The following is a 23346-nucleotide window of genomic DNA, read 5'->3' as shown; positions in this document are numbered from 1 at the left end:
TAAAACTTATATAATAAAGACAGAATCTCATTAAATCCCAAAATACGATACAAAGAGTACGGGGTGTTATGCCACACCCGAGCTAGAGAACTCGGGTACACAGGCTAAATTCTAAAACCTCAAACAGTATCAATGCTAAATCATGGCACACAGGCCGAAAGGGAAAACTATCTAAGCTATGCCCCAAGCTTCTAGCACGCTCCAGTGATCTACTCGTGTGTGCCTGAAAGTCAAATATATCTGTTCAGCGAGAGATGCTGGTAACCCACTCCAACGCGTTGAAATACAATACATATAGAAATATATATATAGATATACCAAAACCATTTTGAACATGAAGATATATCCTACGAACTCTAGCTTTTAAAACAGAGATAGACTCATCAGATAGGGCTAAGCACAGACAGTAGTTATACCAACATATATAGTTTACAACAGGCAAGACAGGTAAGATAAGCACAATTAATAACCATAACCCAACATATACGATTCCCAGTATAAGTCCCATAGTCACATCCCTAAGATACTCATAACAACAACTCATCCATATCTCATCACATAGCACACTTTGTTGGCGCCACAGGACCAATCGCATGCCCATACCTGAGGGTCAGCGCATATAGCTCTGACACGGCCCCGCAGCACCCTGCCCCGTATCGCAACACGGAGGGGTCGATCGCAACCGACCGATGAACCGCAGCTCATCATAGTTTCATCGCAACCAAACAGTGGACCGCAGCCCAAGAGTGTGTCATCTGACCGCAGCCAGGAAATATAAACCGCAGCTCATTTAGAAACGTTTGATCGCAACCAAACGGTGGACCGCAGCCCGGGAGTGTAAATCTGACCGCAGCCAGCTTCTGAACCGCAGCTCAGGAATAACCAATCCGATCGCAACCGGATTGGGGTATCATGCACACATAACACATAGCAAGCACATGCAGCCCACATTAACACATTGGGAGGGGGGAGAAAACGTATAACAAAACCTATGCGTGATCCTTCACATACTAAGAATAATCCTAAAGGGTTCATACTTCTTTCACCTAGGTCAACGGGGTACCAATTCAACTAGGATGCAATATATAAGACTCATACAACCTATGAACGGTACTCGAAATATCAAACTAGACATAGGCACGATAGACGGAGTCCGTTGGGACACCACGGGGGTCGGGGGAACATCAAATGGGGAAGCCAAAATCCCAAATTGGGTGCAAACCAGCGGGTAGCCGGTGGGTGAGGGTTCACCCGCCGGCTGCAGCTATTCCGGGCAGCTGCCCGCTGCCGGCGTTGCCCAAGAAGGCCGCGGGTAGGTGGCGGGTCCCCTACCTCCACCTACCCCCCACTGACTCTTTTTCACCAGAAACGCCCCGGGAACCTTTGTGGAACCCGAAACCATGCTTAGACACTTTCAAACGCAATTGATAACACACGTAGACAATTAGCGGATCAAAGATCGAGAAACATATGGCACATAACCTATCATGCTTTCCTAAACATAATCAACACCCAATCATGCGAATTCCCACCCAATATACCAAGAATAACTCCATACGATACAACCTAGGGTTCTAATAATTTTTAAATCAACAAGGACACAATTCATCTTCTAATATCAAGATTCGGTAAGAATATCACATAAACATCAAGAACATCCTACAATCGTCAAGAACATCATATAATCATCAAGAACGTCACATAATCATCAAGAACACCATAATCATCAAGAACCTTTCATTACAAAGATCACCCATGGAATCATCTCATCAATCATCAGTAATAATATCACAAATCATCAATACACAATAATATGGGGAAATCCTAAGAGGGGAATCATAGCTATGAAAATAGGTTTTGTTGAGACATGGGTTACCTCTTAGCCTTAATTAATTCCTTGGCTATGAAGGGTCTTTCTTTAAGCTTTCTTCTTTCTTGATTTCTCCTAAGGGGATTCTTGGAACTTCTTGTGTGGTGAGAGATTATTGTGGTGAAAGATCTAGGGGCCTTCTATATCCCTATTTATATATTTATGACTCCTAATTAGGGCCTAAATGGTATGGGTTTACTAATTCTATTCCTTATAGGACTAAGGACTTGTTTTAGGTATAAGGGTCCATGGTCCATAGTGGACCATATTAATTACTTAAAGAGAATCCTAATCATAATCTGAATAGTAAAAGGCCTACTTCCTTTATTCCTAATAGGCCTAAGACTCTCCTTTAGGCAAGGGTCCACGGTTCATGGTGGACCTCATTAATTAATTAAAGGGAAACCTAACCGAATTAAATCATATTTAATTATTATTAACGGGATTAATTAAATGATTAATCCGGGATTGAAGGTCGTAACACGGGGTGTTACACCATATGTCCGAACTGATTACATAATAAAAATAGAAACATAGGATCCAAAACAGTTTAGAATCAAAAAACATAACGCCCAGCTAGGGCCAGAAGGGACTCAAACAAAAACAAAAATAAACTCCCCCTGAGTTCATACTACTCCCCCTTTTTTCCAATGGTAGCCAAAGATCAAGCATTGGAGGGAGAGTCACTGTCAGACTTCACAGGATCAGCAGTAGTAGCAGCAGCTTCAGTCAGGCTCAAACGAAGAAGAACAGTAGCTAGCTCAGTACGGGCCCCTGTCAGTTGCTTTGTAATAATGCTGTGCACCGTCTCAAGATCAGCAACTCTTGCCTTCAGCTGAATGGAAAGCTGAACATCCTTAGCATGAGGAGAGTCATCAGGCACAGCATCTGGTTCAGGATTGGATGGGGCAGTCACAGGAACAACATCTCGAATGTGATCTCCAGACAGAAGACGTTTATCAACAGTATAAAGCAACGTTGGGCTGATCACTTCACTGGGCATAGGCTCAACGCCCTGAGTGGTAAGGATGCCAAAAATCAGATTTGGAAAGGGTAGTCTTACCTTCTGTTCGCGTGGATGAATCAGGGTGAGGATGTGATAGTAAATCCATTTGCCCAGATCAAGTTGCATCTTTGTTCCAATTCGAAATAAGAACCTAGCCAGAAGCTTGCCAACTGTGTGAAAATGGGCTGATGGGAGCCAGTTGTGAAGAGCTAGGCGGTGTAAAATCACATATCTGGACATGAGATGGGAGCTTTGCAGATAGTCCTTGTCACCCGTAGGCCATGATTCTGTCTGCCCACCAGTCAGAGTTCTGGCAACTAAGTCCCAGTCAGTAACAGCTTCTTCTTGAACCGCTGGCAAGCCATAGTATTCATTAATCATATCCGGCCCAAAAACATACCACCTTCCTCTGATAAAGATCTGCATCGGTCGTGGCCCTGTGAGAACATCAATCTCATCATTGAGATTGCAATACAATTCATATGTGAGCAGCTTAGAGTAAGGGCAGATGTCTGTGACAGTTTTCAACAATCCGACTTCATTCAGCAAGGGCAGAATGTCACAAACGGAGTTCAGCTGGTTCTCGTCCACCGATCTTTGAACAATAAGATCCCTTCTAACCATAGTGGCCCATTTGGTCTGTGCAGCAGGAGATACAAACTGAGGCCGGTAAACAGATGGGTCAGTTTCTTCTACAGGTGGGACCTCAGGGGTTTTACTTCGACCTCTTGATCGTGTGGATGGCTTCCCTTTTCTGACAAAAGGGGCTGGTACAGAGGTAGCTTGAACAGCAGTAGAACCTTTTTGCTTAACAGACGATCGCAGAGTCTTGAACATTTGTTGAACAGGTGGGTTTCCTTCAGGCTTAACAGTCTCACTCGACTTTCTCTTCTTCTCAGGCTGATCTACATCAGCATTATCATCACCGGTCTAAACAACAACCTTTACTGGGACATTCTTCCTTTTTGACCGTCTTGTTTCATTGGTTGGGGACTGAACCGGAGTCACAGAGTGGCTAGAATCAGAAACATTTGCAGACGAGCTTCCAAAAATATTCGAAATCTCTCGAATTTCGAAATTCGTGGAGTCAGGATGAGCAGTTGCCTCAACAGTTGGAACATCATATTGAAGTGCTTGAGATCCATACACTTCAGCCAGTATTTTATCATCTTCACTGGACGATTCGGAAGGATGAATCACTCGATATGGTTGAGGGATGGAATCAGATGGTAGCCCAGCAAAGTGTCGCACATGTTCCAGACTCTCTCCTAAAGATGTTGCAGTGTAAACAGGAATTCCACCTGTTTTCTCAGACTTGTGGGGGCTTGATAAATCAACAGTTTCAACAGTAACAGGTAAAACAAGAGTATCAACAGCAGAGCAAGTTTCTTTAGAGTCATCAACATTCTCAGCAGGAGGCAGAGCAATATTATCAGAAGAGTAAATGACTAAACTCATTGGATTTAGCTCATCAGAGGACTTTGCTTTCTCATCAGACACATGCAAGACATCAGTTTTCATACCAACAGATTCACTCAGAGGCAGAGATAAAGAATCAATATTCACAAGAGGCTTCTCGGAATCCAAAGCAGTTAAATTTTCAGAAATAACAGGCACACAAGATGGGGTAGCAGAAACATCAGGTTTATCTGGTGAAATTTCAATAGGAGTTTCAGAATAGTTTGACCTGTTTCGGAGGATCTCCTGTCTGTGTTTTGCCTCTTTTTGAGCAGCTGCGAGATACAGAGGTTGCGCCTCCGCTTGCCGTCGAGAGGCCTCAACCAATTCTAGGGCTCGATGTGCAAAGTATTGAAGGAATGCCCCGACCCGATTTCCATCCAAGGGTTCTGGAATATATACTGGAGAAACATCATCACAGGCTTCAGAAACCATCATAAGCAGTTCAATCGCATCATCTTCAGATCATTCTGCATAAAACTCTGGGTAATAGGTCATCACAGTTACTAAAATCTCGTCGCGAAGCAGAGGATCAAGTTTGAGCTTCTTCTTCATAGCAAACTGTAGCAGCGTATGAATGTGCTTAAGTGACACCTCCGGAGAGTGTTTCTTGCTTCCAAGTTCGATAATGATGTTTCTTACAGGGTCCGCCATTGAAGATTATGTGCGAAGAGAAGAGCAGATCACTGAAGGCAAATATGCAAGAGAGATAGAAAGTTGAGAGCTGTGATGATCGAAGATGTGTTTTTCTTCTTGACCCGGTATCAAATAGGCTTAAGGGTGATGAACCCTAATTAATGCGGCTTGTCAAATATCATGCAGATGCGATTGATTGACACAACGGTACAGCTCCTTTTTAAGAAGGAAACGGAACCCAAGGAAATTTGAGATTCGAAAAGAAATTAAGATCTTTTAAGATATCTTTTGAGAAGCATAATGTTAAATAATCTTCTTAACATAAATAAAGAGGAGTCTTTAAGGAAAGTCAAATCATAACACTAACCCGTATACACCAACTCCTCTCTGATGGACCAACTGCTTTAATCAGTTAATTCTGCAAATTCCCAGAGCAGATCTGAGAATTTCAAAACGATTAGCATCCAATGGCTTAGTCAGAATGTCCGCCAGTTGTTTGTCAGTCTGAATGTATTCCAATTCAGTTTCCTTGGATTCAACCAGGTCTCTGATGTAAAGATGCCTGATGTCAATATGCTTCATTCTGGAATGTTGAACAGGATTCTTGGAGATGTTAATAGCACTGACATTATCACAGAAGAGTGTCATTGTTCCTTGAGTAAGACCATAATCCAGAAACATCTGTTTCATCCATACCAACTGAGTACAGCAACCACCTGCAGCTATGTATTCTGCCTCTGCAGTGCTTAGAGAGATTGAATTCTGTTTATTGCTTAGCCATGATACTAAGTTTTTACCAACGAAGAAACATCCTCCAGAAGTACTTTTCCGATCATCAATATTTCCTGCCCAATCAGCATGACAGTATGCAACCAGATTCAGTTCACTGTCCTTGGAATACCAGAGTCCATACTGTATCGTTCCTTTAACGTACTTCATAATGCGTTTTGCAGCTATCAGATGAGATTCCTTTGGATCAGATTGATACCTTGCACAGATTCCTACACTGAACATTATGTCTAGTCGACTGGCTGTTAGATACAGTAGACTGCCTATCAAGCTACGATAGACTGTGTTATCCACTAATACACCAGTTTCATCTTTCGATACTTTTGTAGAGGTGGAGATAGGTGTTGTGGAAGATTTACATGATTCCAGATCAAACATTTTGACAAGATTCTTAGCATACTTCTCTTGCGAAATAAAGTATCATTCTGAACATTGCTTGACCTGTAGACCGAGGAAGTATGTCAGTTGACCAACCATGGACATTTCAAACTCTTCCTCCATCACTTTTACCAACTCATCAGTGTATTTCTGCAGGGTTGATCCAAACACAATGTCATCAACATAGATTTGAGCTATGGTTACATGACTTCAAGTAGTTTTTACAAACAGAGTTTTGTCAACACTTCCGCGTTTATACCCATGCTGGAGCAAATATTGTGTCAGACGTTCATACCATGCCCGTGGGGCTTGTTTAAGACCGTAGAGAGCTTTTCGAAGCTTATAGACATAAGTAGGGTGTTCTGGATCTTCAAAACCCTTAGGTTGAGCCACATAGATATCTTCATGGAGATACCCATTCAGAAATGCTGTCTTGACATCCATCTGATATAATGTAAATCCCAAAATGCATGCGACAGCCAGCAAGATTCTGATTGGCTCGAGTCTAGCTACAGGAGCAAAAGTCTCGTCATAGTCTGCTTTTCTGGGTTCTATCTTTGAGGTATAGCAAGCAGACCCAGATATTTCTGTCAGATTATTTCTTATTCTTCTTTTGGTCTTCATCCCATCTGATGGATCTCCTATAATGTTATCTGATTGATGGTTTTTCTGAGTTCTGGTGGGCTTGTCTTTACCAACAACATTCATGAGATCTATCTGACGAATCTTGAGGTTTGAGTTGACTGTTGTTATTACTCGCATCTGGATCACTTAGAGAAGACTCTATCACTGCTGAGTCTACTGATTCTTCTGGGTTGTCATCGATAACCACGTTCACTGACTCCATCACAGACTGAGTCCTCTTGTTGTAGACTCTGTAGGCACGACTGTTCGGAGAGTAGCCAAGGAAGATGCTCTCATCACTCTTGGGTTCGAACTTCCCTCTTTGTTCTCTATCAGCTAGCACATAACACTTTGTCCCAAACACGTGAAAATATTTCAGATTTGGCTTCTTTCCCTTCCAGATCTCATAAGGAGTTTTCGTTGTTCCTGGTCTATGATAGACCCTATTTATAGTATGGCACGCTGTGTGAACTGCTTCAGCCCAGAAGCGTTGTGGCAGATGTGAGGCATGTAGCATGACTCTAGCCATTTCCTGTAAAGTTCGATTCTTTCTTTCCACTACTTCATTCTGTTGAGCAGTTCTAGGAGCTGAGAACTCATGTGATATACCATGCTCGGAGCAGAAGTCTGAATATAGTGAGTTCTCAAATTCCTTTACATGATCACTCCTCAATCTCTGAACTTTTATAATGGACTCATCCTTTTCCTTCTGAACTCTTATGCACAGAGTCTTAAAGGCCTTGAAGGCTTCTGTTTTTTCTCTCAGAAAGTATACCCAGCTGTATCGAGAGAAGTCGTCCATACACACAAATATGTATTTCTTTCCCCCAATACTTTCAGTCTGTGTTGGCCCCATAAGGTCTATATGGACAAGATCTAGGCATTTCTCAGTGGTGATACCTCTTACTGCTTTGCTGTTGGAGTTCTGATTTGTTTCCCAATTGCACATGAGCCACAGATTTTTTCTGGATCAATTCTGATCTTAGGTACACCTTTTACTGCTTCCAGTTTTATCAGCTTATCCATATCTCTGAAGTTTATGTGACCCAGTCGTCTATGCCAGAGTTTTGATTCATCAAACTTGGATAGATGACAAGAAGTTTCATTTGTCAAAACATAACAATTGTCTGAGGACCGAGTTCCTTCCATGACAAGTTGATTTGCTTTGTCACTAACTCTGCAGCAGTTACGATCGAAGCACACATTCCAATTTTGATCACACAACTGACTGATGCTAATTAGATTCGCTTTCAACCCAGTGACTAGCAGGACTTCTTCTAATTGAGGTAAGCCTGGTACATTTAGGATACCTTTTCCCACGATTTTACCTTTTTGTCCATCTCCATATGTTACAGCTCCACTGCTAGATTGAACAGCCATCAGACACTTAATATTTCCAGTCATATGTCTGGAACATCCACTATCGAAATACCATCTAGCATCAGTTGTAGATGCAGTCAGGACAATGGTGGGGTAGCAGATAACTTCTGTCTTTCTGACCCAAACCTGTCTAGTGAATGGTGTAATAGTCTTATTCTGATATTTTTCCTTCCTTTGATCTCTGTAGAAAAAATAACACTCAGGTCGAGTATGACCTTTTGTTTGACAGTAGTGACAAATGGGAGTGTAATATTTAACTTTGACAATCTTATTTTTGAACCTCGAATAATGAGATTGATGAGTTGATTTGGCCAGGTTAGTATCAGTATTCTGATCGTACCTCCTTCCCTTGTTTTGTACTGACTGAGATGACTGTCTTTGTTCATACCTGTGATCAGCAGTGGTCTTAGACATTCCCTCCTTGATGAACTTTGGTGCGTTATTCGAAGATTCTCCTTGTTCAAATCCCAGACCCTTTTTATTATTAGGATTTCTGCCAGAGTGTAGAATCTTATCTAAGGTAGATGTGGTGTCCATCATCTGGATATTTTTCTTCAAGCTCTCCAATTCCTTGATTAGTTTTCCTTCTCTGGATCGTATCTGAGTGATGAGATCTTCTTTTATGACCAGTTCTGCATTCAATTTCTTTAGAAGATCATCTCTTTGCTTCAGCTCATCATTCAGATTCTTATTCACTTTCAAAAGTTGTTCCCAGCTAGCAACAAGTTTTGCAAATTCTGTCTCAAGTTGAGTATGTCTCTCTTCAAAATCATCAGTTGATATGTATGATTCTCCATCAGATTGATCTCTGTCTGACTGAAGATCTGTAGCAGTAAAGAAGGCTACAAAGTTTCCTAAATTATCATCTGATTGATCATTTGAAGTTTCCTCCTTATCATCACTAAGAGTAGCTACAGACATAGCCTTTTTCCTTTTAAGATATGTTGCACATTCAGCCTGTATGTGACCGTATCCTTGACATTCCCTACATTGCACTGACCGATTGAAGGGTTTTCCTGTGTCTGTGGAACTGTTTCTGTTTTGTCTTGATCGCCCAGTCTGAGATTGATTGTTTTGTGAGAAATGTGCTGTTTCTACCTTTTGATATGAGGAGTTGTTGCCTTTGTATTGTGTCCTGGTAGGCTGACCTTGACCCTTTCTGTTGAAACCTTTTAAAATTTTCTTGAAGTTTTTGGTTAGAAGAGCTAAGGTTTCATCATCTATGTCGTCTGTGTCAGATTCTCGATCAGCCTCAGCCACAAAGGCTACCGACTTTCCTTTCCTATTGCTTCCAATATCATCATCAGCAAGAACTTCCAGTTCGTATGTGTGTAAGCTTCCCATGAGTTCTCCAACAGTCTTCTTTTCCCAACCAGTGTGTTCCTGAATAGCAGTTACTTTCATTCGAAAGCGTTTAGGTAAAGATCTAAGAATATTTTTGACCACTCTCTCATCAGTGAATGGTTCCCCAAGAATTGAGGCTCGATTCATCAAGTTCTGAACCCTACTGTGGAAGGTCGAAATGGTTTCGTCTTCAATCATTCTGAGTGATTCGAATTCTGACAGAACCATTTGCAGCTTTGATTGTTTGACATCACTGGTTCCTTCAAATCTGGTTTCAAGAATTTCGCATACCCGTTTAGCCTCTTTTACTCTTGTAACAAGCGTAAAAACAGATTCATGCAGTGATCCTACAATTGAGTTCAATGCTTTGTTGTTCAGATCAGAGACATTCATTTCATCATCTGTCCAAGTCTCCATGGGCTTTTCTTCAGCAACTCCTTGCGCATTCTGAGTAGTAGGCCGACTCCACCCAGTTAGGATGGTGCGATAAACCCTGGTACCTTGTGCTTGAAGATATATCTCCATTCGAGCCTTCCAGAAAGAGTAGTTGTGACCATCTAGTTCTGGCGGTTTCATACTTGCGTCCATCCTGAATACAACAACCAGGCAACGAACACACAGAGAGACTTGCACAAAAATAGAGAGAATGCAAAACTAAAAAAGCCCTTCAGATCAAGTCACTATGTAGACTTAAAAGCTCTGATACCACATGTAATTTTGCAATTCCTCATTTTAAGTAAATTAACAGAATTAGATGACTGATGTAGATTACTGATTGATTCAGGTAAGAGGCCAATCAGTATTGATAAATCATGAAGAGAGAATGAGAGAAAGATAACCGCACAAAAGCCAAAGACACAGAATGTTTACCCAGTTCGATACGGTGTGTATCTACGGCTGGGGGACGATCACATAGGCGTCCAATCCACTAAATCATAAACCAATGTACAAAGGTAGATATACAATAATCTTACCCAAGTGCCCCACACAAGGTTCAAACCCAGTCTACACAGGTCTAGTGGATTGTTGAAGATGGAGAGCCATGCATACAGAAGTCCAATGAAATCCCTTCACTTGGAGAGCCCACTCTGATGCAGTCCACTTCAATACGCTCTATAAAGTTGTTCCCACAACAGTGTGATCATAATGTCCTTTCGTTTAAGCAGCAGTAACTCTTCTCAAGTTCATCATCTTAATCACCGTGAACATATTGTATTGAGAAGATGCATGACAATCAAAGATCTAATCTCATATAGCAGATATGGAGTGTTTCTTCTAACTTTTTTGCGTAACCCTAATTCTCTTCGAATAAGGGTACTTATGGATCCTTCAATAACCACTCTCCATAGATGTCTTTGATTGTAGAAGGTAGGGCTATAAAAGAGGAATGTAATCCCAGAAGATTAGGTCCATACCTTTTTAAGAATATACGCTGATCATCTTTCCATATGAGTCTGATAATACCGCGTAAGCCTTTTAAGAAACCAGCTTCCTAAATCAAATCTTCAGTGTCAGTCCTTCTGTTGTTACTTCTGATTGATCAGTTATCTGTAGAGCTAAACGGACAGACTCTAAACCTATCTTAGTATGCCATAATAATATTGCCAATTATAATATGGGGTTTTTGAACATTTAAAAACACTAACACAAAGGAGCATTAAATGATTGGTAGCATCTTGTCAGTGAAAAGGACAAAAAGCCATGGTGCTTTTTATCATCAACGGCTACACAGTACAACCAAATTAAATGCTCCATGCCCACTGGTCATTACCCGTTGGTTAATAGGTTCAAAATTTCATCTCCCTCCAACGGATGAATTTCTCCTCACCTATAAATACCTCTCTTCTCCACTAAAGAAGGTGTTGATTGTTCAACAGATTTTGTCCTTAGAAAAGCTCTTTAAACAAGCTCATCCATAAGCTTTAGCGTGGTACGTTTGTGTAGTTTTCAAAGAGGTTCATCATAAATCTACACTTCACAAACTTGAAGAAGTATTGCATCTTTTCTCATGTGAAGATTCCTCCAGTCAACAAGACAAGACTTCAACCTGTTGGAGAAACACAACATTATCTTTCCAACAATCAACTCTGAGGAAAATGTTGATAGAGGCGGAGTAAACTCGAAGAGTTGAAAAACCTACCAAGTAGCTGTTCGGCTTAGTGATCAAGGAAGCTAGCTTGAAGTAGTTTGTTCTAGGAGTGATAGTGCAAACCCTTTCACAAGTTCTGGAAGACGAGTGGAGTAGGCTTTGTTAACAGCTGAACCACTATAAAAATCTCTCTCTCCATCTCTCTTTACTTTCAGTTGATTATCTTTCACGCATTGCATTTCATACTGACCCAATGATAATTCTTCATAACGAAACTGTGCAAAGTTCAAATTAAAACAAACAAATTATTCCGCTGTGCATCACTCCAGAAGTAGTTGTTTTGAAAAATCGAATAGATTCTATTAACCCCCCCCCCCCCTCTCCCCCCCCCCTATCTAGACTCTCCTTTCGACCCTACCGGGACCAACACTAAATATCTGTGTCGGTCTTCTTTGACCGTTTCTTTCTTTTCTCAAACTTTCTTTCTTTCTCTTTTCTTCCGAAATGACATAGTCCTAGCGGTCCTCCAAAACACTATTTTCCTCACAAATAGATAGCATATAGATATATCTCATGCAATTTCTCTTCTTATGCAACAAACTTTACTTATGCAAACCTTGCTATGCACATAAATCTCAACAACTTCTCTTTCTCACATTTTGGATATCAAATATCATGCAATCTTCTCAATGCAAATAGATAATGATTTTCCAAAATAGATATAGGTTTTTGAAATAGATCATAGGCTATACTTAGAGCCAAAAATGCACTTTAAGCAATGAAATCTACTAACATGCTCTTTACTGTGAAATATATGCTCTAAATCTCATTCACTGTGAAATAAGGAAAATCATGCACTGCATCATGCTAAAGTCTCAACACTTAACAAATCTTCTCAATAAATACTATCAAGTATTTAGGCATGTTTCTCAATCAAATAACAATGCTTCAAAGCTATAAGTTCATTTACTGATGTAGTTCACAAACAACAACAATCAACAGAGTATTCATTTCTCACATTTCTAACTGTAAATCATGCTTTCTAACTCCAAATCAAACGATACTAACTTCTACAAGCGCGTCGTAACGAGCCCAATTATCCAAGCCTCAAGGGCCCACGAGTCCCGGTCCGAACGACACGTAGGTGAGCCACAGAGGGCCTGGCCAGACACAACTTTGGTCGGGCGGAACTTGGTGACGGGGCTCGGGAAGCCCCGCCACTTGGCTTCGCCAAGCAACGGTGCCGGGCAACAGATCATGCCTAGATCCGTTGCCTTGGTCCGCTATTCTACGAACCTGGCCAACGAATCATGCCTAGATCCGTTGCATGGTTAGGTCCATTGAGTCTTCTGGTGCACCAAACTATCTTCTTCGCTGGTAGACAAAACCATATGCAATCTAACACTTCCAAACCTCAATAAATCAAACATAGATCTTAAACAACACACAAATAGCTCAACAACAAACATTATCTAGCATTTCTATGCATCTAAATCTCATTTCTTGCATTTAACAGAGTCAAAAATCTAGTTTGGGAGTCCATGGTTTATACCTTTAGCTTCTTCTTCTTGTTGTGTAGATCTGATAAGTGCTTATTTGTCTATATTTTCCCTCCTTTCACTAAGCCATTTTGTTTATAGATCATTCCAAATTTCATGAGATTATGACGAAATTGTGTTATTTTGCAAGGAGTTTGGTTTGGAAAGCATTGGAAGGAAAGATGAATAATATCATGCATTTTGGTGGATATTGAAGTCAAGTGGAGCATTATAGATACATTTAGAGTCCATGGGAGCCAAGAAAAAGCTAAGAGGATGGGCAAAACACTTCCAAGAAGCCTAAGAGTGGTGTATGTTGTGTTTTTGCAGCAGCAAAACTGAAAGGTATGAGATCAACGGATGTCTAAGACACAAAGTATTTTGAGATTTGTTGGTTGTTTATCGGGGAAATGAAACTTCTGTGTCGTGTTAAGAAACACTTCCTTAAAAGCGTTTACGACCAAGGTATCGCATGCTCTCGACATAAACACAGAACTACAAGAAAAAACCTGTATAACTCAGGCAATATGAACGGTGGATGAACGCATAGTGTATACAGAGAGGAATTGTATTGCATGTTTCTGCAGTGGAGTATTGAGACAGTTAAATATTGTGTATTATAACTGCCCACTCACCACAGCACACACAAACCATCCTAAAATGTGGGAAGGTGTAAGACCGAGCACTGAACATGGAGTTCTTGGGCGGACAAGGTGCTGAGATGATCCAAAAAAATACACACCACACCGCGACGTGCGTTCCGTGTGGGCGGTGACGGCGGCACGCGCGTGGTTTCCCCTTGTTTCTCCTCCATAATACTTCAAGCCTTCATTAAAGTGCTGATGTATATAGATATCCAATGTGGGATAACTAGCAAAAGACAAAATAGCTTGCCTTTGCCTTTAAATTCTCCTAATAGTGTATTCAATGGTCTTAGTCATTTGGGCAAACCAAAGCAAAAGAGAAGCAAAAGATCATGGAATTGAAATTCCCGATCTGCACAACGAAACCTTAGTTTTAGGACCATATCTCGGCCTAGGAATGTTCAAATTTAGTTATTCTTGCTCCATTGCAAAGAAGACTCGAATAGCTACAACTTTCATGCAGACATCAAAGCCTATGTCTGAGCATAAAGTGGTCAAAATCAGCCTACAAGTCGGAGTTACGTTGCAGATAAACACTCGACGCGTCGAATCTTGGCAGAATAGCGCGTTTTTCATACTGTAAATGTTTGACGCGTCAAAACTCCCCGCCTCTGTTCCTTTTTAGCTGAGTTTTCACTCATTTATACATGGTTTTGAACCCCATTCGAACCATAATTATTTTCTACTCTTTCCTTTCATATTTTAGTATTAGATTAGGTGTAGATTTAGGTTCTTTATCGTATTTCAAGCTTGTATTGAAAGATCTACACTTGAATTTCAAGATTCTACCATCATTTCAATAGATAATTTTCTTTTCCCCTTTTATCTCTTTATCTTGCAATGTTTATGCTTTACACTTGTGTTTTTGTGTTCTTTATGCTATTAAATCATGAGTAGTTAGTATGTTGGACTTGAGATGGGGTTGTATTACCTATCTTGATGCTTAGTTTGTGATTATTGCATAAAGGGGAAGAACTCTAACCTAGGGTTCTTGAGTTTATGAAGGATTTGTGTTTGTATATTGTTAATGCTAGGTGTACAACATTCATTAGCATGTTTTGGAGGATTCATGGCCTCAATGAGAGTTGGGTCAAGATTCCAAGCTACTCCTTGCATAAACCCGATTTTTCCTATAAAATGGGGGAAATTGGGGGTTTTAGATGATTTGTGTTCTTGAAGAACTTGGAGTTGATTCACCACGAGAGTGGGGAAATTCCTTGTTCTAATCCTTGTTAATTTGCTCACGTGAGTGACTTATAGACTAGGATTCCTAAGTGCATCCCCTCTATTCCTTGGTTCTGTGATTTTCCCCAATCCTTAGGTTGTGCTTTGCATCTAGAAGACAATGCTCCCTAGCTTGAGTCCTATTTCTTTATTTCGTGTTTACATCTTGTTCATATGTGTTCGTGTTATTTTGTTTAGTTACCATAGTCTTAACTTCGTTATGATTTGCTTAGCTTCTTGATGGTTTCCTTATGCTAGTGCCTAGTTTATTGCGATTGCATATTGCGTGCCATAACCCCCAATCCCCTGAGGACGACATTTCACACCCGTATACTCACCATCACTAATTTTTGCTACAATCAGGATCCCCCCTTCCTCTCTACTCAGGTTTCACCACCCTCACTTCCTAAACTCCTCAAACAAACCACACAAACAACACTTAAGGAAGGAACCTCAGAGCTTGAAGGGAAAGAAATGGGAAACCTTAAGTGAGATGATGAAATGAATGGATGGGAAAGAAACTTACTGTGTTTTTCCTTCTACAGAGAGCTCAGATTTGATAGAGAGGCAAATGAAAGGGATCAGGGAACTTCAATGGAGTGGAGATGAATAAATAGGGTGCAAAACCCTAGGTAGAATGCAAATGATTGGTTGAGGGTGAAAGTGTAATTTTTCTGCTTGCTTCTCATTGCAAGTTGCCCTTCGTCGCCGATTACTTCTCTCATCGCTAGTTACCTTTCGTCATTAAGCAATCCAACGACAAGCAATCACGCCCTTCGTCACTAGCAATATTGTTCTCACCGAAGTCACGATTTCCCCAATTCCCTAGTTTCCCTTTTTTGTTTTTTTTTTTTTTTTTCTCTCTATTCCTTAATTTTATATTTTAGATTTAAACCATTCCAAATTTCAATTATTTCTGATGTTCGTTTCTTTCTCTCTTAGTTTGATTTTCTTAAGATAGTTTAATTGTGTTGGGATGAATCCCGGATTTTGTCGTTCTCAAGGGATTGCCGCTCGGATTTTGTCGTTCTCAAGAACTAAGCTTGTATCTATCAAATCTTCTCTACAAAAGTGTTTCTCTCTAATTCTAAATGCTAAGCTATCTATTTCTCTTTCTAAAATTGTATCTCCTCCCTACAAATTTGATCCAAAACACTTTAAATAGCCTCCCCTTTAATTTCCTTTCGGAACCCCATCAACGCAACCTCCACAATTGTGCAACGTGTGCTGCAACGCACGTTGTGGACTCGTTGCTAGGTCCCGGCTTGCCTTCTTATCCTGCTTTCATTCCGGTTGTGCCACTTTGCCTCGTTTAACCCCGAAACTCACCTAAAAACCTGTAAAACGTAAAGTGCGGTGGTAATTTTCAATGTAATGCAAAACATAGCTAATTGGCACAATATTGCTACACATATGATTACTTTTAGCCTAGAATTCACCGTAAATGGACCTTAAAAGTGTGCGTCTTTGACACTTATCAAATTCCAATCGGAAACATATTATATTAGTATGCTTTTTTTATTATTATTTTTTCTTTGAATACTAGGAAGTATAATGTAAATTTCCAGTACTTTTCCAATAAATTAAAATTGTGATAATTGCTAGCTTGTTAATTTAAATTGTTAATGTTAACTAATTTTATTTGATGATGAATTAGATGTTTTAAGATTATGAAAAAAATGGGGTTGGGAACCCCGTGCCCGATAAATCCCTGCGAAGATGAGGATGAGGTTAATTCCCAATCACGTCGGGGAACAGGGTTGGGACGGGGACCCCAGTCACTACCTGGTTGCCATCACTAATTATAAAAGTAGAATATACTCCAACATATAATATTGAAAATTAATTGATAGTAGCTACACTATATAAACAAATTAGGTGCACAAAATATATAGAAGCACAACACACTATGATTGCTAAAGTAATTTCGTTATTCGAATGCATGTAAACAAAACAAAAAGTTTATTCGGATCAAGTAAACAAAACAAAAAGAAATCTAAATTTCATTGCGAGTGAATAATGCATGTAAATATTTGCATAGCAGAAGAAAATAGAACAAATTCTCATTACCTTTAGGAGCAGTAGTAGCAAGTGAATCAACCAGGTTGTTTTCCTCATCATCGCTATCGCTAGTAATACTTTTGTATTTTGGGGTATCGGTTCTTCTTCTGCCTCCGCCTTCTATTAACCTTTTTCCTCCTTGCTGCAAATCCCCTTTTCATACGCCACATTGGGTTCCACCGCCTCCATCTCCTCATACTTCCCCTTCTTGCTGCAACTCCCGTCTTCATTCACCAGCTTAGTTTCTACCTCATCCACCTTCCTTTTCCCGCCCAACATCTCATCATTAACGTTGGCCTTTCTTTTCCCCTCAATACTTCTTTTCTTTTCCTACTTGTTGCTATTTCATCCACCACTCACTCCAATTTATAGTGCTCATCTACATATCTCACCCATGCTTCATCCTCAATTTCCACCATTGTTATTATTTCATTTATTATTATTTATTATTATTATTATTATTATTAATTACTATTCATTTTCCTTTTTAAGTTCTTATGTATGTTGAAATCTAAGGATTAATCCTTAATTGTTAATATAATTAATGTATTTCATTTTTATAAAAATGTATTAATAGGAAAAAAAATTGCCCATTTCCAAAATGACACACATAACCTTAATAGGAAAAAAATTCAGAACAAAATATTACAATAATTCTAAATTTGGTTTGTTCCCACCTCCTTACTACTTTACCTTGTATAAAAAAAAAAATTCTTTTATTGCTATAAATTAAATGGTAAACATTTAAAATAGTTTAACAAATATATAATTATTATAATTTTTATTTTAGATTTTTTTTTCTTTTTTTTACATGTAACGATTTGAATTAGAATAATTAATATTTGTGCATTAAATATAAAAAGAAAGACATTATTACTTTACTTTTTTCTTAAAAAATAAAAATATATTATATTATGTTACCCCTAATTTCACAAGATATTAGTGATGAAGTTAAAATTAAAAATATAAAAAAAAAAATAATATCTAGAATTTTACCACATCATGAAGTGGTTGAATTGTAATGATAAAAAAATTAATGTAATTAACATTTTCCTTACAATTAAGGATTAGTGGTTCACTTATTACCATGAAAAAAGGATTAATGTAATTTATAATTAATAAAATAATGACAGTAGGAAACGTGGGATAAATCATAAATGACAAATATGTGAATGACATTATAAATTGACAAGCATATATATATATATATATATATATATATATATATATATATATATATATATTACAATCCCTAACGTAAACAACTAAACATAATGTCTTTTTTCTTTTAGGAAAAAAAAAAAGTAATAATGTATTTCTTTTATTTCATCCAAATATTTCAAAAAGTTTAAATTTTAATTATCCTAATCCATATCATCAAATACAAAAAAAAAAAAAAAAAAAAAAAAAAAGAAGAAGATAAATATTACAATAATTTTAATTTGTCAATTTCCTTTTTAATGTTTACCATTTAAAGCAATAAAAGAACAAAAATTATGTTACTGCTATAAAAAGTAAATAAAATAATAAAGAAGAATTGGACAAATTCGCAATTATTAAAACATTTTATCTTAATTTTTTTCCTTTTACGGTTGTTGTGTTTATCATTTTGAATTAGGATAAAGTTTTGTTATATTGAAAAAGATAAACACATTAAATTCGATCCTAACCACATATGCATACTAACTAAATAATAATAATAATAATAATGGTGAAAATAGGTGATAAACGTAACCGTGAAAGATATGTAGATAAACACTATAAATTGAAAATAGTGGAGATGGAGACAACAACAAGAGAAGAGAAGAAAAATGGTGGGGAATTAGATGTTGGGTGGGTAAAAGGTGGAAGCCAAAGTGGAATATGAAGACGGAAGTTGCAATAAGAAGGGGAAGCATGTGGATCAAGCCATGATATTCGACCAAAAAACAGTGCTCAAAATATTCAATCCCTCGCTTTGACCTGTGGATCAAATTAAACATCTTTAATTGCCACTTCAGCCACTTTTAGTGATTAGATAAAAAATCTTAGGGTTTCCAACACTCTTAAAAAATGATGATATACCAAAGAGCACTGTGTGATAAGAAATTCATATATGTAAGAAATTAAATATTGTTACAAATATAATATTTTCATTAAAAAAAATATAATGCGTGTTAAATTAAAAAGTATTATATAAGTGAGATCTATATATCCGACATGAGAATTTTTAATCAATAATGACATGCATATATATAGGTATAATATAGTAATAGTGTTTGAGTATATTTTGGACGTGAAAACTATATATATATATATATATATATATATATATATATATATATATATATATATATATATATATATATACCTGGATGTGGTTTGATTATGCGTGAATGGAGAACTGGTTCGGTTCTTAGCTGGCTGGGCGGACATGAATTGATCTGATCTGAGATCTCGCGACGTCTTCCTCTTACCGCACCAACTACCCTATATATCGTGTTAGTGTTTTTAAATGTTCAAAACCCCCATATTATAATTGGCAATATTATTATGGCATACTAAGATAGGTTTAGAGTCTGTCCGTTTAGCTCTACAGATAACTGATCAATCAGAAGCAACAACAGAAGGACAAACACTGAAGATCTGATTTAGGAAGCTGGTTTCTTAAAAGGCTTACGCGGTATTATCAGACTCATATGGAAAGATGATCAGCGTATATTCTTAAGAAAGGTATGGACCTAATCTTCTGGGATTACATTCCTCTTTTATAGCCCTACCTTCTACAATCAAAGACATCTATGAAGAGTGGTTATTGAAGGATCTATAAGTACCCTTATTCGAAGAGAATTAGGGTTACGCCATAAAGTAAGAAGAAACACTCCATATCTGCTATATGAGATTAGATCTTTGATTGTCATGCATCTTCTCAATACAATATGTTCACGGTGATTAAGATGATGAACTTGAGAAGAGTTACTGCTGCTTAAATGAAAGGACACTGTGATCACACTGTTGTGGGAACAACTTTATAGAGCGTCATTGAAGTGGACTGCATCAGAGTGGGCTCTCCAAGTGAAGGGATTTCATTGGACTTCTGTATGCATGGCTCTCCATCTTCAACAATCCACTAGACCTGTGTAGACTGGGTTTGAACCTTGTGTGGGGCACTTGGGTAAGATTATTGTATATCTACCTTTGTAGATTGTTTTATGATTTAGCGGATTGGACGCCTATGTGATCGTCCCCCAGACGTAGATACACACCGTATCGAACTGGGTAAACATTCTGTGTCTTTGGCTTTTGTGCGGTTATCTTTCTCTCATTCTCTCTTCATGATTTATCATTACTGATTGGCCTCTTATCTGAATCAATCAGTAATCTACATCAGTCATCTAATTCTGTTAATTTACTTAAAATGAGGAATTGCAAAATTACATGTGGTATCAGAGCTTTTAAGTCTACATAGTGACTTGATCCGAAGGGCTGTTTTAGTTTTGCATTCTCTCTGTTTTTGTGCAAGTCTCTCTGTGTGTTCGTGTAACACCCCGTGTTACGACCCCTAAAACTAATTAATCATTTAACCAATTGCCCAAAAGAAAGAATCAAATTACAATAATATATTAGGAAAAGGCCCACCATAGTCCGTGGGCCCTCTTCTCTAAACCCAACCTCTAGTCCTAAAAGGAATAGAGTTAGCAAGCCTATAGTATTTGGGCCCTAATTAGGACGCTTAGACATATAAATAAGGGACATAGGAGGCACCTAGAACCCCCACCACAATAATCTCTCATCACACCAAGAATCCCAAGAATCCCCCTGGGAGAAATCAAGAAAGAAGAAAGCTTAAAAGAAAGACCCTTCATAGCCAAGGGATTAATTAGGGCTAAGAGGTAACCCATGTCTCAACAAAACCTATTTTCATATCTATGATTCCCCTCTTATGATTTCCCCCATATGCTTGTGTGATTGATGATTCGTTATATTGGTCTTGGTAATTGGTGTTATAATTCCATGGGTGATCTTGATGATCTTGAGAGGTTCTTGATGATTATATGGTGTTCTTGATGTTCATGATAATTATATGATGTTTATGTGAAATTCCTACCGAATCTTGATATTAGAAGATAAATTGTGTTCTTGTCGATTTAAAAGTAATTAGAACCCTAGGTTGTATCGTGGAACTCGTATGGTATCATTCTCGGTATATTGGGTGGGAATTTGTATGTTTAGGTGTTGATTATGTTTAGAAAAGCATGATAGGTTATGTGCCGCATGTTCTTGCTTTTGGATCCGTTAATTGTCTACGTATTGTTGTCAATTGCGTTTGAAAGTGTCTATGCGTGGTTTCGGGTTCCACAAAGGTTCCCGGGGCGTTTTTGGTGAAAAAGAGTCAGTGGGGGCTAGGGGACCCGCCACCTACCCGCGGCCAACTTGGGCAACGCCGGCAGCGGGCAGCCGGCGGGCGGGCAGCTGAACACCGGGCACCCGCTGCCCGGAATTACGCCACCGGCGGGCAGCCGGCAGGTGAACCCTCACCCACCGGCTACCCGCTGGAAAATACCCCATCTCGGGATTTCGGCTTCCCCGTTTGATGTTCCCCCGACCCCCGTGGTGTCCCAACGGACTCCGTCTATCGTGCCAATGTCTAGTTTGATATTTCGGGTACCGTTCGTAGGTTGTATGAGACTTATATATTGCATGCTAGTCGAATTGGTATCCTGTTGACCTAGGTAAAAGGAGTATGTACCCCTTAGGATTATTCTTAGTATGTGAAGGATCACGCATAGGTTTTGTTATACGTTTTCTCCCCATTCCCAATGTGTTAATGTGGGTTGCATGTGCTTGCTATGTGTTATGTGTGCATGATACCCCAATCCGGTTGCGATCGGATTGGTTATTCCTGAGCTGCGGTTCAGAAGCTGGCTGTGGTCAGATTTACACTCTCGGGCTGCGGTCCACCGTTTGGTTGCGATCAAACGTTTCTACATGAGCTGCGGTTCATATTTCCTGGCTGCGGTCAGATGACATATTCTTGGGCTGCGGTCCACTGTTTGGTTGCGATCAAACTATGATGAGCTGCGGTTAATCGGTCGGTTGCGATCGACCCCTCCGTGTTGCTATACGGGGCAGGGTGCTGCGGGGCCGTGTCAGAGCTATATGCGCTGACCCTCATGTATGGGCATGCGATTGGTCCTGTGGCGCCAACAAAGTGTGCTTGCGTGATGAGATATGGATGCGTTGTTGTTATGAGTATCTTGGGATGTGACTTTGGGATTTAGGACGGGAATCGTATATGTTGGGTTATGGATATTAACGGTGCTTATCTTTATCTGCCTTGCCTGTTTCCCTATGCTTATGAATTGCATATGCTTGATTATGACCGTTCTCTGTGCTTAAGCTCTATCTGTTGAGTCTATTCCCTGTTTTGAAAGCTAGAGTCTCCTAGAACATATCTTCATGCTTCGAAATGGTTTTTCATATATCTATGTATATATTTATATGTATTGTATTTCAACACGTTGGAGTGGGTTACCAACATCTCTCGCTGAACAGATATATTTGGCTTTCAGGCACAGACGAGTAGATCACTGGAGCGCGCTAGAGGCTTGGGGCGTAGATTAGATAGTTTTCCCTTTCGGCCTGCGTGCCATGATTTTGTATTGATACTGATTGAGGTTTTAGAATTTAGCCTGTGCACCTGAGTTCCCTAGCTCGGGTGTGGCATAACACTCCGTATTCTTATAAGCGTTTGGGATTTATGATCATTTACCTTTGTTATATAGTCTTTAAAAGTTTTCAAAATTTCGGGGTGTTACAGTTCGTTGCCTGGTTGTTGTATTCAGGATGGACGCAAGTATGAAACCGCCAGAACTAGATGGTCACAACTACTCTTTCTGGAAGGCTCGAATGGAGATATATCTTCAAGCACAAGGTACCAGGGTTTATCGCACCATCCTAACTGGGTGGAGTCGGCCTACTACTCAGAATGCGCAAGGAGTTGGTGAAGAAAAGCCCATGGAGACTTGGACAGATGATGAAATGAATGTCTCTGATCTGAACAACAAAGCATTGAACTCAATTGTAGGATCACTGCATGAATCTGTTTTTACGCTTGTTACAGGAGTAAAAGAGGCTAAACGGGTATGGGAAATTCTTGAAACCAGATTTGAAGGAACCAGTGATGTCAAACAATCAAAGCTGCAAATGGTTCTGTCAGAATTCGAAGCACTCAGAATGATTGAAGACGAAACCATTTCGACCTTCCACAGTAGGGTTCAGAACTTGATGAATCGAGCCTCAATTCTTGGGGAACCATTCACTGA

General features: G+C 39.2%; 1 protein-coding gene across 1 annotated transcript; it reads right to left on the bottom strand.

Moving 5' to 3' along the window:
* Nucleotides 1-2534: 2534 nt before the first annotated feature.
* LOC109186057 lies at nucleotides 2535-17320 on the bottom strand. The gene is made up of 3 exons (XM_019335965.1): nucleotides 17170-17320; nucleotides 3819-4756; nucleotides 2535-3776 (listed from the first exon to the last, which is right to left on the bottom strand). The coding sequence occupies exons 1-3, from the start codon at nucleotides 17318-17320 to the stop codon at nucleotides 2535-2537; spliced, it is 2331 nt and encodes a 776-aa protein (XP_019191510.1).
* Between the last annotated feature and the right edge of the window lie 6026 nt (nucleotides 17321-23346).

The sequence above is a fragment of the Ipomoea nil genome, unplaced genomic scaffold (assembly GCF_001879475.1).
Source record: "Ipomoea nil cultivar Tokyo-kokei standard unplaced genomic scaffold, Asagao_1.1 scaffold1401, whole genome shotgun sequence".
NCBI classification, from domain to species: domain Eukaryota; kingdom Viridiplantae; phylum Streptophyta; class Magnoliopsida; order Solanales; family Convolvulaceae; genus Ipomoea; species Ipomoea nil.
This window is presented reverse-complemented; position numbering and strand designations above follow the sequence as displayed.